Source organism: Triturus cristatus, chromosome 9, assembly GCF_964204655.1.
Source record: "Triturus cristatus chromosome 9, aTriCri1.1, whole genome shotgun sequence".
NCBI classification, from domain to species: Eukaryota; Metazoa; Chordata; class Amphibia; order Caudata; family Salamandridae; genus Triturus; species Triturus cristatus.
The window spans coordinates 1,216,035,480-1,216,057,006 of NC_140592.1; the positions used below are offsets into that span (position 1 = coordinate 1,216,035,480).

The 21,527-nt window shown below is 44.4% G+C and overlaps 1 protein-coding gene across 5 annotated transcripts in view; it reads left to right on the forward strand.

Annotated features, from left to right (window-relative positions):
• The window catches only part of DPF3 (double PHD fingers 3), a 499,249-nt gene that overhangs the window by 345,839 nt on the left and 131,883 nt on the right, over positions 1-21,527 (forward strand). For all 5 annotated transcript variants that reach the window (XR_014968956.1, XR_014968957.1, XM_085627278.1 and 2 more), the window contains exon 4: positions 18,748-18,872. Coding sequence is in view for 3 of the 5 variants with exons in the window: in XM_085627278.1 (XP_085483404.1) it covers positions 18,748-18,872 (125 nt within the window). In the remaining 2 variants the exon portion in view is untranslated. The remainder of the gene's footprint in view (positions 1-18,747; positions 18,873-21,527) is intronic.

The window sequence follows — 21,527 nt, forward strand, 5'->3', positions numbered from 1 at the left end:
CCACACTTCATGCCTAAAGTCGTGTCGGCATTCCATTTGAACCAGAGTATTCAGATACCGAGTTTCTTTCAAAACCCAACTTCGAACGCAGAAAAGGCTCTACACACTCTAGACGCTAGGAGAGCGGTGATGCACTACATTGAGAGGACCAAGGAGCACAGAAAAACTCAGCAGCACTTTGTGTCCTTTGCATCAAGCTTCATGGGGAGACCAGTGACGAAGGGCACCATTGCTAGATGGATTGCACTAACTATACAGTTTTGCCACAAACAGGCAGGACAGGAGCTAACGGAGGGGCCTCAAGCTCACTCCACAAGGAAGAAAGGGGCAACCATTGCCTTTCTGGCAAACACGCCCATTCAGGACATATGCCTGGCGGCAACATGGGCTTCGGTGCACACGTTCACCAAGCACTACTGCGTGGACATACAGATGAACAAGGAAGCACAAGTAGGACAGAAGGTGCTTCAACACATTTTCAACGACCAACGCTCATCTACCACCCAGCCGCCACAAAGATAACAAACCGCTACAAAGTCTATGGACAGCATAGTGAATCCAGAAAGATTCACGCTGCAAAACGAATAGTTTCTTACCTGTCGGTGTAGTTTTGCAGCTTGAAGATCTTTCTGGATTCACTAGCGAACCCACCCACCTCCGCCAGGAAGATGAGGCTGGAGGAAGAGGGGGACAAACAGAGAAGTACAGAAGGAGTGAAATACTACAGAAAAGTGGACATATAATTTAATCATTCGCCTAGGGTTAAAAAAAAAAACTTTAAAAAAAACGAGAGGAAAAAAGAACCCGAAGATGGCGCCCCAAAGGTGGGACTTCCGCAGGAAGCACGACGACGTCACGAGAGGTGCACCAAATGGTGGGACGTTGACGCCCACCTGGGCTACAAAAAACAAAAAAAAACAAAAGAAAGACTACGAATCCGGACCCAACCACCAGATCGCGGAATAATGCACAGCATAGTGAATCCAGAAAGATCTTCAAGCTGCAAAACTACACCGACAGGTAAGAAACTATTCGTTTTTATAAAAGGGCTTTTTTATAGCATCAGCTTTAAATTACCATTCTTGTGGGGCAATTAAATGTTGCACACCCTGAGCTTGATTAGCAGTGAGCGGTATGTATTCGCCTATAAACGTTAAGTATCTTTTTGTTCACTGATGCAAATCACTTCTGCTGGGAGTATGTGCCACTGCTTTGTGAAATAAGTATGTTTCCATTGGGGCATATCCGGTTCTGCAATGAGGGGGTCGGTGTTGCTTTTCTGGGGATGGCGAGGTTAGGATTCAATGGCTTCTTGATATGCCGAGTGCTGTGTTTTTGTAGGGTAAGGGTGGTGGAGTGCCACCATTTCATGCCTGCTGGCAGGTGGATTCAGCTGGATCTGCACTGACTTTGCCGCCAACATTTCACGATTGCTCAGTTCTGTTTTGCAGGAGTCTTCCTATCGCGTTGCCCCCACGGGAGTGTGACAAACGCAGGCTCCGTGTTGGTTATTTTTATCACTGTTTCTACAGGGACAGCTGAGGAGGTGTCTGACAGATAGCCTGGCGACAGACCCCTGCAAGCGATCAGTTGAAGGAATCTTCCAATAAAAGCCATACTGCATGAATGGCAGTCAGACTGCCTTTACAGGTCTTGATCCTCCTAACCAAGCCAAATAAAACCTTACACACGTTTGTGACCTCCGATGCTGGGGTGGTCCTCAAAAGTGATGGGTAAAGACGGATTTAGCAATCTACGTCACATCCCTCGTTATCCGCACCATTTACATCTCCCTTCATTCAATTCACATCGCCCATACCTCACCCTGTTTAAGAAGACCCCTCCCCCATTTACTTCTCCCACATTCCCTTCGTTCAATTCTTCCAAGTCACCCCTTCAGTCACTTCCTCCAGATCGTCCAACTTTAGGTGTTGCCTACGGCAGTCTCAGCTTTGAGTCGTCCTAACACCTGCTTCGTAGAGTACTAATAATTCAAGTGGACTTTGGGTCAGCCCATTGCTCTTTGTTGGTTGGCCTTCTTGCTTCTCGCGTATGTCGTCTATTACTTCCCTCACCTACCTTTTTTGACTTGGCCAAAGTCACTCGGTCTTCATTCACCTCGTCCTTGTCTCCTTATGCTTACTCCTTCTGTATTTCCTCTTGTTTCCATTTTGTGTTCATCGCATTTCTCATCATCTTTGTTTACAGTGTTTGTCCCCTGTACACGAAAATCCTCTAGTTTAGGCGCAGGATATATTATAAACTGCAAAAATCCCACTTAGGGTGAGACTTTCAAGATACACTACAACCCGGTCCCTGCATTCTCGCTCATTACTGCTCATGCAAATGCTGATGATCAGACTTGATTGTTTGGGGAGGTCGATATGTGTGCTATCTGGACCCTAAGCTAGGGAAGGACCCCCTTACTCCCTCCTTGAATACCCGAAGATTGGACATCCACCTTGGTTTTGGGAGAGCCCTTAAACCCGTTTTATTCTGTCAGCTGTCAGTCTGTTTATTTTTTCTTGTATGTCCTTTCGTGAGATTCTCTTGCACCAAGATGCTGCTGAGTTCTTTATAAATAAGTGTTATTGGCAATAATTATGATAATGTTAATCTTAGTAATAATTCATATTTTTATTATAATGCAAAGAATGCTCTTCCCCTGTTTTAGTCTCTTTCTCTTCAGTGTGTATTCTGTGTTGGAATACAAGTCACATGAGCCCCTCCCCAAGAGGCGAGCCCTGAACACACAAGAGTTGTAGTTTGGGAAAGAGTACAGAAGGGGTGGAGGTGTGCTGGCGTCACAGGAGGCACTGAGCATGCGGGGGGAGGACGGTGCCCAAGTAGAGAGGAGGTTGGCACGTGGGGAGTGGAGGCCAGATGGAGGCGTCTCAAGCAAGGGCAGCCTGAGAGCACTTTCTGCCTTTAGTAGGCTTGCAGGCGGTGGGTCCTATTCAGATGAGTCCAGTGAATCGATTATTTACTTGCTATAGACTTTCCTGACCTGACAGCACTAGTATTCCGGTGCTAAAAGACAAATATGTCTGCCTTGTGGGTGTAAAGAGGCCTCCAGTGCTTCCATTTTCTGCAGGAAGACCCCCTCAGCAGTCCCTTAAGAGCAGCAGCACCTAGCAGTACTGTTCCAGCTCTCCATTCTCTACTGATTCCACTTGGGGTCAGAGACTACTCCCAACTTCTGCCCCTTCCTCCAGCTGCATGTACCCCCCAATGCTGTTACGTGTTACTTCCTGGTATTGCATGTTTTCTTTGGGTGAAATCAATTGGGGGATCATGGTCCATGCTGACAGACTACAGAGATAGGAGCCCTCATCCACAAATATCTTTACTTCATTTGTAAGAAATTACTTGGTCTTACTTCCTAGTACTGTTTCATCTCCAGCAGCCATGTACCTAGAAGTGGCCTAGTGGGTTATTTTCTTTAGCAGGAGCCACAACAAGGGAGAGGATGTGGCCTTACTAGCCGTAAGCGGTCGACCCCGAAGCTGAGGAACCGGGTTCGAGGCTTGGCAACGACGCTCAACATCCTGTGATGATTCTGGGCAAATCACGTAATCTCCCCGTGCCTAACAAGATGAATGTGTTGATCTGTAACAAAACTGGTGCTCAGGTAAAGCGCTCGGGTACCCGATGTCTCGGGTCTCATTCGCGCTATATAAAACCCTAAAAATAAAATAAATACAATGCATTAAATAACACGTTACCCTTGTGAGCTTTAGGATGGCTCAGTGAGCTGTGCCAGGACCACTGTGATAAATTGAATACCATGAATTGCTAGTCAGATGTGTTATTTACAGTGCTTAGAAGCAGCAGAAGTGCAGTACGTGGAGCTATGAAAACACAAGTTATTGTAACTTAATTTGCATTTGCTATAGACATGTGGATGAACCTAGGAGGGGATGGACTTTCAATATGGTGCTGGAGCGGCTGCCACTTCAGTCCTGCATCATCTTGAAATCTTGGTGCTTCACCGGGAAGACAGTTACAGCCAATGCATCGCCCCAGCTGGCAAACAAAACATCCCAGGAAGCCAGCACAGCACACAAGCCAGAGCTTTGCCGTACACGATATCTAGAAGAGTAAGAACGAACCGAGCAGGAGACCGGCCTTCTCAAGCTAAGCACCCAAGATCTGGAACACCATCCCACCACAGATCAGGCTCACCCTATCGTTGCTGAGCCTTTGAAAGGGTCTCAAGCACTTTACACAGAGGCTTTCCACCCTCCTCACTTCTCTACACGAGCTGGGCTTGTCTCTTCGCTCGTCACACCGTTGGACCAAGTTGGGTTAGAGATGTATAAAGACCCCTACAGGGGATCACGTTTGTGGTTTGAAAAGGTTAAGGATTTACCTTTCAAGATAGTCATGTACTTGAAAAAATCTAATCACCTTTGTAAATAGTAATGTGCAATGTGTAAAATATTCCACATCTTAAAAATTTAGCCCATACTGGCACACGTTTTTGCAAGGATCTGGAATTTGGCGGTTCTAAGTAAAAGTCTATAATTTTGCAAATTTACTATCATTTCAAGTCCTTAGCATATTTTGTGAAATCAATAATTTATTCATTTTTGTTTTGACATACAAACTCGAAGGGAGATTCAAATTTTGCAAACCTTTATGCAGTCTACAATTGAATAAAAGTAATGTGTCAGATCTTTCATCAAGTGTCATTAATTACCATTTGAGGGCAGCAGTCAATTCTGATAGGCAGTTCGGTTGGATGAATGACAGTAATGGTTTGTCAGTTTCTGCCTCATGGCTGCTCCTGAACTCTAAAGTCAAGTTTATGCGCTCTGTTTTGTGATGGGCGGCTGCCAGTGTCGCCGCTCTCCTCATTAATCACTGGAACAGACGTTGTCAAGTGGAAGGATCCAATGGGAGAATCGCCACGGGGGAGCGTGGCTTGTCGGTTGCCTAGCAACTATCGCTGACATACAGGATTCAGAAGAGCCATCTTAAGGGTGGCAGACAAACCAAGAGGGGGTGGGAAAAGATAATGCAGAAAAGTAAAGGAAGACGGTAAACATGGAAGATAGTGTAGTGAAAGGAACCAGTGAAGTAGCAGCTTGTAGAAGAACTAAGTGTTATAAAGTTGATGCTGTACACAGCTGTTTGTATCAAACCCAGCCTGTCTATACGTTGGGACCCTCTCACGTAACTGCCACTTAGAACCTGTGCCTGGGTATCTACATGTGATTGGTCACTGCTGGGCACCCATTGTGGTTGTAAAGAGCTCCCCATCAGTAGCTGGTGAGTGAGGCTTTGACCTGTACCTTTTTGCTGAACGTGGACCACACTTCATTAGGACATGTACTGTAACGGGATACCTGTTGCTTTACTGTGCAGAGAAATCCAGGAAGGACTGTAGGTTTGTTATGACTTAAGTGGTAGACATTGAAGAAGGACTTGATTTAAATAATGAGCGTTTCATTTGCCTACAGGCAGAGTAAAATGTACTTGCTCTGTTGTAAAAGTATTGACTCTGAATGTTTATTCTGCTACGCACAATTTTATGCTGTTAGGAAATTAGTCTCTCTGAAACCGGTTTCATGTTTGTTTGTCACATAGCAATTTGCGCTTTGGTCATGTTGTCTAGGGCTGAATATCAGGAGTTTTGCAGCATGAATCCATTTCTGGATTCACATACTGTGCATTATTCCGCTATCTAGTGGCTGGGTCTGGCATTATTCCACCATCTAGTGGTTGGGTCCGGCATTATCTTTTTTTTTTCCCCTCTTGTTTGGGGCGTCGTCGACCACCATTTGGTGTTTGGTACATCCCTTTTGTGACGTCAGACGGCGCCCCGGAAGTTCCTGTGCGTGGTAGGCATCTTCGGATTCTGGTTTTCCCTCTTTCTCTAGGGTGTGTGTTAAATCCTGTTGTGTTTAGATGTCAGTTCTTTGGTTTAAGCGATCTCTTGTCCCACCTGTTTTTATTCCACCTCTGAGGGGAGGTGGGTGGGTCGCATGTGAATCCAGGAAACTCTTCAAGCTGCAAAACTACTCCTACTGGTAAGTAACCATTTCTTTACATACCATAAATAGTCCACATGGTACTAACCGTGGAAAGATAAAAAGGTTGAGCAAGCTACTTTGACATCAAACTACTGTTCTACCTTCAAGATAGAAATCTAAGAACAGAAATTCTCCAAGTACAATTTCAGCTCTATCATTTTAAGATGCTTGTTCTTAAGACTTGCTAACTCCGTGCTGTCTCTTATTACACAGGCTGGGTTATCGATTCAGAAATTGGGAAGCTTTATTGGGTAGCTTTCTGTAAACCTTGTGAGAAAGCATGCACATGCACTCTGTTGTATTGCATTGTAATTGCTTTTGTATAGTGCTTCACACCCCATTACGAGGTGCTGCAGCACATTTTTGGACAAAGTAGCATGCTACACCGTGGGGCAGTGTGTGATTGGAAAGGCGACGTACATGCTCTGGGCCTTTCTTGAAAGTTTTTTCTGTTGCGCGTGAGTGACCAAAGTCGTGCTGTCATCGTGTTTTGGGTCTCCATGGTTAGCAGTGTGATGGAGAGCGTATGACTGAGATTGTGCACACAGGTTTCCTTATCCTGGCTGCTGCACATTACTCTTTCCGTCCCATGTTGGGTTTATGGCGATTACCGAAAATGTATGCCCTCTCAGTACTCTTGTGGTTTATTGTCTATCCGAGCTCCACAGGCCACATCATCAGCCCCTGAGATCTTTGGACTCCCTCGCTCGACATGTTCTTCACGTATGTTATGTTATGTTATTTACTTTTATAAGGCGCTCAGCTACCCAAGGGTTTCCCGGCGCCGCCTGAAGAAAGTCAAAATAATCAAAAGAGAGATTGAAGACCAATTGATTAAAAAGCCAGGTTGTCAACATCTTACGAAAGTGCACAAAACTGGACAAGACAGAGGAAGAGAATTCCACAAAGTAGGACCCAAATAGGAAAAAGATCGCCTGCCTACCCTGGATAATCTATATCTCGGAACCGAGAATTTTATCTGGTTGGCTGAGCGGAGAGGGCGAGAGGGAACATACAGTTGAGCAATGAAACTCCGATATTGGGGAGCCTTGCCTGTTTTAATCCTGTGCATATAAGTTAAGGTCTTAAATTTAATGCGATTTTCCACTTTCAACCAGTGGAGATCGCGCAAGGAACTGGAGACAGGTGTAGTTTTTGGAATCCGGCAGAGCAGGCGAGCAGCAGCATTTTGAACGACTTGCAACTTACAAATGACCTCCTTATTGGCTCCAAGAAAAAGGATGTTGCCGTAGTCCAGGCGAGAGGTGACCAAAGGCTGGACTACCGTTCTTTTTGTGGAGTCCGGCAACATCCATTTTTTTTTTAGCCATCTAAGTATGGAAAGCATGTTGCAGCCACCTTTATTGCTTGAGGCCTCATCGAGAGGTGGTCATAGATGATGAGTCCCAGATTACGGGCTTGTGTAGTAGGCTGAGGGAAGGCACCCAATTCAGGGGGTGAATGTTGGGGGCCCCAAAGTTCTTTGTTATTCCCCAGGATGAGCACCTCTGTCTTTTTCCCATTGAGCTTGAGTGAATTAACTTGCATCCACTGCATGATTTTACTACGCCCATCTTGAAGAGAAGAGGCCTTAGAGGCTCCATTATTAGAAAGGGAGAAGACTATTTGGGTGTCATCAGCGTAGGAAAAAATTGACAGTCCTACCTCCTCAGCAATGTCAGCCAAAGGTTTAACATAAATGTTAAACAATAAGGGGCTAAGAATCGAGCCTTGTGGCACCCCATTAGGGGAGGCATGTATTTTGGAAGCTGCTTTTGAGGCAGAAACCTGAAACGTACTGTCCGACAAAAAATGTATCAGCCATTTCAAGGCAGATCCAGTCACGCCGATGGATTGGAGAGTTTGCAAAAGCACGGTATGAGATACCGTGTCAAAGCGGCGCTCAGGTCTAACAGTATGAGCGCCACAGTATCGCCATCATCCAAGCGACTACGCATCATTTCACTGACTCCTAGAAGTGTGGTTTCTGTAGAACACCCTTCCCTAAACCCTGATTGGGAAGAACTTGTGAGTTTCCACATAGTGAGTTAGTTGTACTTCACATGTTTCTCCAATAGCTTGGCGAAAACTGGGAGCAGGGAAATGGGACGAAAGTTGGATAATTGGGCTGGGTCAGCGTTAGGTTTCTTTAACAACGGGAGGTCCATCACAGGAATCGGGGCTTCTCGTAGGGAGGCAATAAGTAGCTCCTTGATCAACTGCAAAGCAGGTAAGTCCATTTTTTGCAATTTGGTAATAGGAAGCGGGTCCCGAGGGGAACCTGATTTAATGCCTTTTAAGAAAAGACTGAAAGAAATCGTATCAAGCAGAGTCCATTGTTTGAGTTTGATTATACTGGCCTCCTCCTGGGCCTCTGGCTGCATTCTAGGATTAGGTAAAGCAGGGGTAGCCATGCATTGCTGCAAGGTGGAAATCTTAGAAGTATTTCATCTAGAATAGATCTGCTCCACTTTATCAAGAAAAAATATCGCAAGTTCCTCACATTGCGATTCCGAGAGAATTGGTTGTGGAGCTTGACTGGCTGTCCCGGAAAGTTCCTTAATCAGTTTTAACAGAACTGGGTCACAGCACCCACTAAGCTTTGTATCCTGTATTTTATAATCACTGTGCGGTATTTATCTTGTGGGGCATTTTCAATTCTGGATTACACAACTGTAAATGGCACCAGTTACTTAAGTTGCTGGAAGTTGTGGCTTTGTGTACTAGACAAGCTCACATAAGGTGCGTGCACAATAATTTCTACTCCTTTACAACTTCATACACTTTTTAAATATAATAGGTGAACAGTGGATATATCTACAGTGGTTTGTATCCAGCTACACTCCAAACTAAACAAGCATTTGCAATGCAATAGGTCTCGCATTTATGCGAGTTTGAGCTACTGACATTGCAAATAACAATGCCTTTTATTTTTCTTTTCGTTTTTAAAACATAAGTAAAAGGCATCATCATTTACAATGCTAATAGCTTAAACTCGGGTAAATGCGAGACCTATTGCATTGCAAATGCTTGTTTATTACTCCTTTGTCAGCCCATAGCATGTTCCAGGGAGACTGGCAAGCTTCTTGTAACACTACTTGATTAGAAAATGTGCTGCGTCTTGGCTGTTCCAAGGCTGTTGCTAAAAATTTGTCATGCCCTGTGACGTAAGAAGATGCACCGTTCCCCAGCGTGCTGTCAAGGGACAGGCTAGTACAAGACAGCATTGTGCCCTATGTCCGAAATTATTAATGTCACCCTGGAAAATGAACAAGGAGTCCATTTAAACTGCGTCCATGCTGCTGCAGGGGCTCCTAATGCAACAGCAGCAAGACCCCCAAGGATGTTGTGATGTTGTAATGTGTAGAAAAATAAGTTTAAAAAAAGATGCAAAATTGGCGCTTTTATGTAAATCCTGTGTTGCTTTTTACCCCTAGTAACATACACGACAGTTTGTGAAGCCTGAATTTTAGTAGGCGAAGGGGGAAGCAGGGTTTGTAAATATTTGCAGATAGTGTCATGAGGTGAAGGCCTGGTGGGTGGGTGGAAAGTGGGGATGGATTGAATGGGAGGCAGTACCTTTGAGTTGGGGCGAGAGCAGGGTGGTAGCCACGCTCTGTAGGATTTGGAGGATTGTATGGGGTAGGGGGGATTGTTTGTAGTGTGGAGCAAGGGGGAGCCATGGTTTGAATGGAAGGCTGAATGATGTAGGGTGTGACTAGAAACACCTAAATGGTGCTATTAGTTCCCAGGTTTTTTTTCACCCTGCTTTAAGCTTTGTCGCCGTAATCAAAGTATATTGCTGCCATCGCCAGCTATAACCAGCTAGCCCATGCTAAAATGCGGTTTAGGTAATCTTTGTAACAAGGCTTTCACAAACAATACAACTGTACAGAAAGTGTAGGAGTTGAAGACACGTTCTTTACCAGTATTTTATGTTCATCATACATAAGCAACAGAGTGTGCACACTACAAATGTGCATGCTAGACACTGAACCAATGCCCATTCTGATGGCATATAGCAATAAAGACTAAATCAGCAAGTTAACGATCTAATCCAGTATAAAATAACAATGTCACCAAATGAATGCTACTATTGCATTTGCAACGGTAGCACGATAAACGCTTTCAAGTGCCTTAAAGGAGAGCTCAGCCATCGAACTACACAGAAGAGGATATCAACCTACCAACACACCCATGCTTTTTGGGGGCTGGGGGTTAACCCTCACAATCAAGAGCATCTACTTCAACTTTCAATGTGCTCTCCAGCAGCATCCCTCCTCAAAGTACTTCTTAAAACCTCCCCAGGCATCTTCATTTACAGAGACGCTCATGAACTAGGCATGGTGAGGTCACTAAAGTGAGAAACGTGAATTATTATTCTAAAGTTGAAACAAAGTCCGAGTGCCCAGTTTTAAGTTTGGAAAACATTCAGTTGTAGCCAGCACATCAAACTAGTGCGTTGCATTAATTCATGTATTCTCTTTTATGGCTTCAAATGTGGTGATCCACAGCCAGACACGCTTACGTGTAGACATCCCCTTTCAGGAGCCCAGTTTCCACAAATCAATACAAAAATAGGGACAACTAAGCGCCGATAGCTCCGTATAACAAAGACTCGGTGAAAATGTAAATAAAAGGTGGTGAGAAAAAAAAATGAAGGCCATTTAACAATCGCTATGTTGGTTAATAACCGAGGATCATCGGCCGAATAAAACCTACATACTTAGACGTCTGTGGCCCCTACGTCATTTTTAACTTAAGGCATATGCGCACATCAATTCACAGTTCTTCTCAGAGAATATCTGTTCAAACTACCTTCATGCAATGTGACTTTTATGATTAACTCCTGTGGTCAGAATTAAGCAACATGTATTCACACACAGCGCTCCCGTTTTGAGTTTCCCTCTCAGAAAATTTTCAACAAGCATCGATCTCTTGTCTTTATGGGGCCATGTGTTTCTAATTAGAAACACATGGCCCCATAAAGATAAGAAAGTGCTTTGCGACAGCAGCAAAGCAGGCGACCCAGTCCGGATCGGAGGCGAAAGGGCGTCGACCAAAAATCCTCATTTCCAATGGCAGGCCACCGTTAAGCATAAACGGTGACGCAAGCCAATGGAAATGAGAGGCGGGGCTTTGAGTCCCTTTCTGAAAGCCCCTCATCCACAAAATATCTCGCCGAGCGAGCAGAGCTTTGCGCTGCAACGCTAGCGAGACCTAATGATACATGGCATTGCTCACGAAAATTATTTTCTGAATGTCTTCGCTTTGGGATAATAAAAACCTTCGGAAGAATGTCAAGTAAAGAGGGGAGGGCAGGGTGCCTGGCATTTATATGGTCTCTGGCACACTATCAGATGTACAGAGGGCAAGGAAAGTCTGCCCACGCACCGTGCACAAGCCTTGAGCACGTGGGATTTCACCCTTATTTCCATGCCAACGCCTGCCCTTTAGAAAGTGAGCAAAGATCAATGAATAGGCCTGTGTACTGGAAACCACTCTACAAAGGCTTAACAAGCTGTCCTGAGAACATTCTAGAACAAATAAGAAAAAATTGAAATTACTTTGGGGCCGCTGTAAAGGGTGCAGGGGTTTTAGAAGTGGTCAAGTCTGCAGGCAGATGGCAGTTGTAAATGGGGCATCTTCCCAAGGGGACAGGGTGGTCGACCTCTGAGGGTCAGTATCTGGACCAGCATTGTACGCTACTTTTCAGTAGCTAAGAAACCACCAAAAATCTTCGTTTTTAAATCGATTGCTTCCCAAGATTGGAGAGGCAGTAAGCACTGCGTGTAATTGCAGCGAATGATAGCAGAAACTCCATGAGAGAGTGTTAGTGTGGGCTCCTGTACAATATTGGTGGGTTAAGTGGCATAAAGGCGATCAAGCAGCACTGGCTACATGGGTTTAGCTCCACTTCGCCGCTAATAGAGCTTCTGTAACTGCTGCATTTGCTCCAGAGATCACTAGCTGCACTGAAGGAAAGACCTTCCCTGCTGCTCTATATTCTTTCCTGCCCAGAAACCATGATGTATGCTCAGTATTTGAATATGTATGTTGCGCTTTGCACAGTTTGGCAACAGTTTTTCTAGACATATGGCAACTATTAAAAAGTACCATAACTAAATGTGGCTTGAGCAGTGATCTGTAATTTGGATTAAGGATTTTTTTTCTTATGCAATGTAAATAAGCTTATGATATTATTTTACGCTGGCTAGTGTACAAACACCTTAGTACCTCGAATTCCTCCCCTCGGGGGCGCTCTCTTGTCATCATGTTAGTGACTCTGGACTGCTCCACGATTTGACTGTCTGACTCTTCATATTTCAGACAGTTTAATAGAATAAACTTGAATAGTTAGATTAGTTCTGTTAAATGAAATGTGGAGTTGGGACAGAAAAAAATACATATTTTAGTGCAACCAGAATAGAAATACGATGCTCCATGTAGTTACCATAATATAAAGAAAATAATTAGACATTGGACCAGCCTTAAATTGTGAAATTGACTGAAGGCAAAGACGCTGATTTAAAGAGCTGAAGGGTTTTAAATTTGAAGGAAGTCTGAAAGGGTGGATGGGCATATTCTCTGTATATGTATCAGCTGGCATAGTGTGGGGTGTAGTTTGTGGAATAAGGGTGGTCTGACTCCTCAGGCACACCTGTTTTCCTCTCTCTTAAGGGCTGGCAACACATATGGCACTCTCTCTCTCACTGGAGTAACTCTCTGTTACACCTCTCAGATCCATGCTGTTCAGCCACAGCACCACCTACTACACACTCCTTAGAACTAGAAATGTGCTAAGGCAGAATTCTTGCTGCTTATCACTCCAGGTGGTTTTTCGGTGTAAAGTAAGTGCGCGTTGCTTTTTGAGCGTCACTGTGCATGGTGACTGCGCTTAGAATTTGAAAAGTACAAGTATACGATGTCCCAGTATGCAAAGTACGGTGGCTACGGAAGCCAGGACTGGATGAAGGAGTTGCTCATGAAGTAGGGTACTTTGGCAGCCCTGCTGCAGAGCTTCTGGAAGGTCTGGAGCTCCCAGGATCCACAAAGCCAGCGCAGGCTTTATCTTTCCACTTTGCTACTTGTAGTTCTGAACTGGTACTGTGATATAGAGTCAAGGCTTTGGACAGTCTGGAGCTGCTCAGTAGGGGATGCAGCTTGTAGCCAGAGTATGCGCAGTGAGAGGGGATGGGTGGGCTTTAGGGCATCCAAAGCTTTGTCTTCGTTCTTTGCTCCCTCTACGAGCAACAAACAGATGCTTTTATTCCTGGATGAATTTGCAAGCTGGTTGCCCAAGCTTCGAGGCAGTTGTGAGCGTACCGACGACTACTCTTATGAGCCTGCTACACAGAGCTGTTTTCTGCGCAGAGTAGGTGCATTCCAAATTTACAGGATACTCACATCCGATATAGTTACATAAAATTAATCTAAATAGAAATTACTTACATAGTTTGTGGTTATCCAAAAATATCTTCCATGGCTCTGGCCTTCCTACGCCTACGGTGGATAGTACTGTTTTTTAATTTGAACACTGTTGCCTAATTAATATAAGACCCTTAGATTGCTCGATTGTAAAAGTTACCAAATGACTCACTAACATCAGGGACCAAATGTGTCAGTCCGGGACCTTAATTTACCAACGCAATGCATTCTGGGAGTTGTGTTTTATTTCATCTCAACTGATCTAAATGTCTAGGTTGCTAGGAGTAAAAGCTGAACGGAATATTGTGTCCCTAATAATATAGAGTTGGAGTCATCGGGTCAGCTATTTACTTTTATTTAGTTGCCCCAAAAAGTAAAATAATTATATACGTTTATAATGTCTCTTGTATGAGTAGCTCGTCCAGTCCAGGTTTTTCCCTTGGCATTTTGTGATTTGTAGTCCTTCTGGTCCAATTTTGAAGTCAACGCTAAAACTTCAGAATGTAGAGAAAGAACCCGGACCGGATGAACTACTCAAGCATGGAGCTTGGAAACATTAGAGCTCTGGGACCTTTAATCAGCCAATGCAGTGGACGTGCCAGCTTAAGTTCAAAAGGCTAAAACATAAGTCATAGAACGGTTGGAGTGTGTGAGCCCATCGCCGCACGCTGTCATCACCAGCCCAGGGTTCTAGGTGTGGGATTTCTGGTGACAGCCTAATGAGTTCTGGGTGTTGTAGTCTTGGTTTGCTTCAATTGCAGTACTTAAAATAACACCCAATAGCTCTGTTATGCAAGTGTAAAGCCCAAGGACTCGAGACAGGTGTCTATGAAACATGCTAGAAGGGCTGCAGACTGAAATGGTTACCATCAGACACAAGGGGGCAGTAAAACTACCCCACTTTTAATTAAATGCTTAAAATGATCCTGAACCCTGATACCTAAACAAAGTGAGGCGTATCGCTGACAGAGAGGCTGCTGTCACTGACAGACTCCCACAATTGACAAGTACTGTCACATGCAACCCAACAATAAATATGATATTCGGGACACCGGACATCAAAATCACGGGCAACTGATAGCGTTCACCTCAATGTGTATTACCCTACTAACCATGCCTATACTATTCATCTGTCTAGCCTTATCCTCCACCAATGAGACTGCAAGGCTGAAATTAGTTCTGCTCTAATGTAAAAATATATATATATCACCTACAAGTCCTAGAGTGCAAAGTGGTGACGTAGCCAGCATGTCATGAGCCCTAGCACTTGGAAGGAAATTGGCCCTCTGGCTGCTGTTTGAATTGTAAAATGCAGCAGTAATCAGTATTTGGTGGGCCCCTCACGGCTCTTGACCTCAGTACCACTACACCTACTGCACTAATGGAAACGGATGGAAGAGGAACCACATGCTCACCTCTCCACGTCATCTGAGATGCCATGAACGAAATGCAGCTTGTTAGCCAAGAGCATTTTTTTCACTGGGGAGACCAGAACCATATTTAAAACGCAAAATAGAACAATGACCAGTGGGTCTTGATAAGATTCGAGAGCTGGGCAGGGTGACTCGCGGGATCACTTCACATAAAAGAAAGACGGCTTTGAAAGAGCTGCGCGGCCGTGAAAGTGACGCGGCCCAGCTGCAGAGGCTTGGGAGACGCGCTCTGTGGTGGGGGAGGGGCGGAGGGGTACCGTGAGGAAAGCCAGATGGCAGAGTGAAGCCAAAAGGAGTGAGGAGCAGAGTGGGGGCCAAGACAAGCTCGAAAGTTAATTGAGGTGTGTGTGTGCGCGCGCGACGGCTTTCGGCAAAAGCAGGCTGGCTAGTGGTGCGCACCATGACGAGAGAGGAAAGCCAGATGGCGCCTCTGCTAGTCATTGTGTGCGTAACTGCACGCTCTATGCCAGCCAAAAGCGTGTGGTCGGACATTTAAAAGCCCACACACTAAATGTCTCGCTGAGTAGCGCACGAGCTGGTTCAAGGGAGACCTAAAAACGAAACAAAAGAAGGATGCTCACGATACTCTGCTGTTATCTCCAAACTATCCAGAGCTGTAAGGAAAAGTGTTTCTAAACCCTGAAAGGGATTTCCTTCAAAGGGATCCAGATCACAAACTTCATGAACTCCTCTGCTGCCCTCCCTCCTGTAACTGACAACACCGTTGTCTTAAGCAAATCACAGAGAAACCTGGTGGGTAACATTTGGTAACTTGAATCTCTTGTTGCAGATCGTGGCAGCCAAGTCGTAATACACACCACAGTTACCAGATACCTAGATAATCACAACTTCCAGATAAGTGTGCGTTTGAAAACACTGCTGTCTTACTCTATTGGGCTGACAGCAGCGTCTAATCACTGCTTTCAGTGCAGTGCACTGTAGAACAGCCTTCCTGCTCAGTCGCTATATTTGTGAAGTTGCGCCATGTCGCTCTGTCTCAAAATTGTAAACTTGAGTAATGTAAATTGCTAAAACCATCTGGCTAGTAGTGGATTCTCCTAGTTTCTCTTACTGTGGCTCGAGCCCACCTGAACAGGCTCCACAGTTACCAGATACCTAGATAATCACAACTTCCAGATAAGTGTGCGTTTGAAAACACTGCTGTCTTACTCTATTGGGCTGACAGCAGTGTCTAATCACTGCTTTCAGTGCAGTGCACTGTAGAACAGCCTTCCTGCTCAGTCGCTATATTTGTGAAGTTGCGCCATGTCGCTCTGTCTCAAAATTGTAAACTTGAGTAATGTAAATTGCTAAAACCATCTGGCTAGTAGTGGGTTCTCCTAGTTTCTCTTACTCTGGCTCGAGCCCACCTGAACAGGCTCAGACCCACTGCCTCTGTTTTATTCTCTTTCTACAAGGGCCGCTCTTGCTGTCCTGACACTACATCCTGGCCCTGGGATAAGTAGAAATGTTAATAACCGGACCACTGTGTAACAACCATCCCTGTGCCGGTCTCCTGTCCTGCTGCTCTGATGTCACTTGCAAGGCCCTGGCACTAAGATGCTTATAGATTGCCAAGCAAGTGGCTGCTATGTATTGGTAGCCATCCCCTCTGGCGTTGGGCGTCACCTCCAAATATATGTATGAACTTTTAAGATAGGAATATGAGTTTTGCGACTGTGAATAGTTTCAAATTTGAATCCTCACCATTATTTGGCCTGAATAGACCGGATTATCGAGAGTTGACTGTTTTCTCTCTTAAGAGATTGCTTGTTGCTTGGCCGTTTCATGCATTTGAACCCGCCGCAGTTACTTGTTGCATGCAACACCTACACCCATGATTGCATTGCTGCTTACGTCACAGCTGTCCGATACGAGCCATTGTGTTTTTTTTGTTTGTTTTTGCGGCGGGCAGTGTGATGACTTTCTTCACTCACATCAAAACTTCGGCTTCTTTCTTAAATTTGCTAGTAAAGCATTGATAACTGGACGCATGTTTCTTTTCTAGTAGAAACAGTAGAGGAACTCCGTGCTCAATCTGTTTAAAAAAGTAGGCCACTGTAACTTACACCACACATTGAGCACAAGGACTCCCCACCACTCGCCTAGCAGTGCCACTATTCCAGGCCTCCAAGGCTGTAGGAATTGCTCGGTTGGCAGGTACAAGTCACATTATTTTTTAACCAGAATACAAGTTAGCAGAGTTAATTACCAGTAACGCATTTTTGAGAAAATAACTCAAATAGTATGCCAGAATATTAAAAAAAAGCAGAAATGTGTACCGAATAATGCAAGGAGGAGAGAAAAATACACAGCAGTGATAGATGCGTGCACCCTACAACTCTCCCATAATCCACCCATCAACGATTTTCATCCAGGGTTGAGCCAAACACGATGAAATGGCCAAGGTAAACCCTTGCATGCATGACTTCGACTCCTCTCAAATGTATTTGTCAATCATAAGTGTGTTTTTTAAATATTTTTTATATGTGTATATTTTATTTTTGTGACAGCGGAGATAGAGTCCACGTTTCTTGCCATCCTAGCTACTGTTGTATATAAAGAAAAAGAAACGTTTTCAATTCCGTCTGCTGTCTTCCGCGTCCGTGTTTATCTCCAAATGTTATTCAGAATCGATGAAGGCAGCCTGGCCTTGGTACGGCAGCCATCTTCAACACTTTCTCCTGCTGTTTACAGTCATATGGTACCTTTTTGGAGCGAGCGTCAGTTTCAAATGTACTTGCTCCCTTCATAGGTTTAGAAAATTGTGGAATTCCACCATGCCCCACACTGCTGCGTCTGGGTGAAACAAGTAATGGAGCGCATGCACCAATGACTGGGCAGATCATTGCACGATTGGTTGGTGCATGACTGGGTTTCAACCAATTAAAATTAGTCGAGAGATGCTTTGTTCATGTAATGTCCAAAGGCAGAACACTCTGTATTCCAATTGGTCAGAGCAAAATCCTTTGGATACTACACATGTTTCGCTGTTACGAGTGCCCTCTGAATTCCATACCTTAAACTTTAGATTTGTTGACCACTCCATAGCATTAGGGGGTGTTTTGCTGGTCAGGATAACTTTGAACCCCCACCCTCAAACCTACAGCATTCCATATAATCCTGCTTACAAGTATAGCTTCTGGTTATTTGGTTTGACTGATTTTTAGTCATAAATGCAGATAGAAAGTAATCCGTTTCCCTGTCTGCATTTATTTTTAAAACTGGAAACTGCTTGTTAGTTGGAGTGACTCTCCCTGCTGTAAACCGTGGCTGCTTCTCAAAGGATTGACAGAATAAAGAGTCGAGATATTCTCTGACGTTCAAACAGCTGGATAAGTGCATATATGGTTGCACTTCATGTAAATAGGTTCAAGTGAATTTATTTTTCTATTTCACATGTGGCTGTTTATAGCACTGTAACACTGCAGACGTCCAAGTGTACATTTATCATTTAAATAAATATAGAACTATTTTGATTGAAATTTCTTCTTACAGATTCCGAAATTAATATGTATAAACACAGATATGTTCAGCAAAAATAATCAAGGATATTTACTGAGCAATGTCAGAGTAAACGCCTAAAGAAAAAAAGGAGCGCTTTCAGAAGACACGCCTACCCTCACTGAGTTTTGTAATGTGTAAAAATAGGAGCTCACCAGAGCTCACCGCTCTACTCTTGAGTTACCATTGCAAAACGAGTGGCAACAATGATGTCTTAGACGTGGGATTTTCAGATGCTTAATATTCCATTTCTGATTTCTGCCCAATTTAAGTTATTGACCGATACAAGGCACCTGGCCTTTGATTGGCTTGGAGGAACCTGACCTTATTGTTGTTTCTTTTAGAAGCCGATATTGCCCTGAAGAAGGACGGAGTGCTCTCAGAGGGAACCACGTTGGAGGCATTGTTGCGTGGCGAAGGGATTGACAAGAAAGACCCTAGAGATGAAGACAGTCTCCTAGAAATTCAGGTACACACAGACTGCGGAATGCTTGGTTAGGTCTGCGTTGCAGGTCACACATCTGCTAATATTGTCTTCTATAGAACTGTAGACAGCTATAAGGCCACTTTTGTCATACGGTTTCTGCTTTTTAATAGGAACTGTTTGTGTGTAGGACAACATAAATGTTGGGATGGCGCCACACTGATTCTATGCCTCCTCAGGATACGTTGGCCTACTGTCCTGCTAGCTCACAGTGCCACCATATGTATCCCTAACCCTAGTAAGGTAGCTAATGGTTTGGGTAACCTCAGAACATGATAATCCTGACTTGCCCCAGGAATCGTGATGACCGGTCTAAAACCTTTTCGCTCAGTCACTCGTGCTCACTTAAAGAGATACACAAGAAATACACAAAGGGGCATTTTCAATATATATTAAACCACTGTGATTTGTGTATAAAATGTATGTGCTGCAATGATTAATAGATGGAAGCAGATAAGAGATTAGCAATATAAGAATGGTGAAAAGAATTAACAATTCCATGATGGTGCTAGAACACCGCGTATTTATATGCTGACATACAAGTACTGTGTATAGTGTACTCCTACAATACAGTTACCTAGGGTGGGTGTTCTGCCAAGGATCCCTTATTGGATGATTTAACCCCTGATTACCTGAAGGCACTGTAAGGAGATCCTGGTCTTGGTCACGAGGTGGACATTTGTCCTGGTAGAAGGTAAACGGGAATCAGCTGGGCTGAGATTCCCGCATAGCGAAGCCCTCGCAATTTCAGCAGAGGGCTTCTCTTATTTGAGCACGGAAATATGTGTGTATGTATAACAACAGTATTCATGCTTCTGTGTTGATGCTCCAGCTGAGCTGACATTGTTTATTGTCTCGGTGATAGCAATGCCGCCTTATGGATGAAATAACAAACATCAACATTTGCACAATGTGTATTCAGTCTTTGCACTGAATGTTCAAGGTGGCGTGATAGTGTACTTACGAAGTGGAATTTGTAAACAATGTATTTTCAAAGAAACTAATCCTGTACTGTCACGCAAGCATATTTGTCTCAAAAGTCATTGTGTAGAAGAGAAGGCAACTTAAGAAACGTGTACTTGTAAAATAGCAGGGTCTCCCGGGACTAACCTAGCCACATCAGGGTGGGCGTTGTTTAACCCGGAGGTAAAGTACATGGTTGATTAGGGAGTAGACTTTCAGAGGAAATAAGATTTCAGAAAGCCAAATCGTCTGTGATCCTACTTAATAAGATTGATAGGCTATCCTAAAGGAATGAATAGGCCCTCATTCCAAGTGGCCTATTTTTTCCATTTTTCAGCAGTTACTGGCCCTATCGGAATCGGGAGATCTGCGGAACCCTGCAGAGCTCTTAACATTTAACTGGAGATTTCAGCAGCTGAAAGGAACCAAAGGTTTTGGGTGAAAGTCTGGCACAAAATGGATTATTATCATCAACTGTTAGTCACTACCACCTGCAGGTGGGGACCGCCTATTAATGCGCCTTCCATGCTTGGTGCTTGTCTGTAGTCACCAGTAGTGAATACCGTTGGCTCCCTCGTGCACCCATGTAACTCAGGACTTAGGATACCCATCCCCAGTAGAGCTCCTATCCCCGGTGCTGCACGCAGAGCAACTGTGGACCAGTGCTTGATGCTCGCTGCGACAGATTATCCACATTGTCGCTCTACCACTGCATTAATTCTGTAACGAATTGCAATGTTCAGATGCCAATCCCTGGAGCCTTGCTGAGGAAGCTTCATGCCTTGAATGAAGCTCTGTGCTTCAGCCTCTCCCCTCATTGGCACTCCAACACCCTGCCCCCTCCCCCCCTCTGCCACCCTCCAGCCCCCTTCCCCTCCTCCTCCCTCCCTCCATCACAGAAGCTTGATCTGGTAACATGACTATAAGCAGGCCACAGCCACTTATGTGTCAAGACCTTCCTGTAACTTAGATGCTGCATGCTGTCCCGCTGGGCTGTGCACATGCCCTAGCATGCCCAGGATGACATCAGCCGTGAAGTGAGTGCTCAAACTGAGCACTCCGCACATACAGAAAGTTCTCCCAGACTCTTGCCATCCAAGTGAAGTGCACAGTCACTGCTGAGCACTTTGTAGGACTGTAACCTTTAGGATAATTCATGCCAAGCCTGATCAGAAATGCAAAGCAGCCAGGTTTGCAGCAAAGAAGCGTGCTGTGGTCTGCTGAGAAACCATGTGTAATGCACCATGTCGGTCATTTGTGCAGACTATGGGTACAAATTCACATGACCGATAGCCATGCAGTATTGTTATTGCCTCAAGCGATGGCACACTTCTTTCTTCTCCCATCTCCAAATGCAATTTGTGATCACTTTGGGATATCATTTCCTGTGATCACAGATGCAAACGCCCCTCATTCAACATAGTCTTTGAACAGTGTCTCTCTCTCTCTCTCTCTTTCTCTCTCTCTATTGGCATGCTCTGCTGTCTCTGTCTGTGGTGCGCTGACATAGCTGGTGTTCGCTAGAGGTAGACCTTTACTTCCATTATAAAAAATAAAAAAAGCAGCACTCAAAGGTTGTCAAATGTTCCAATATCCTTTTAAAAAAATCTAAACAAAATCCTAATGAAAGAAACAAGTGAAACTGCTGTGAAACTAAGCAGCAGAAAAGGAACGTCT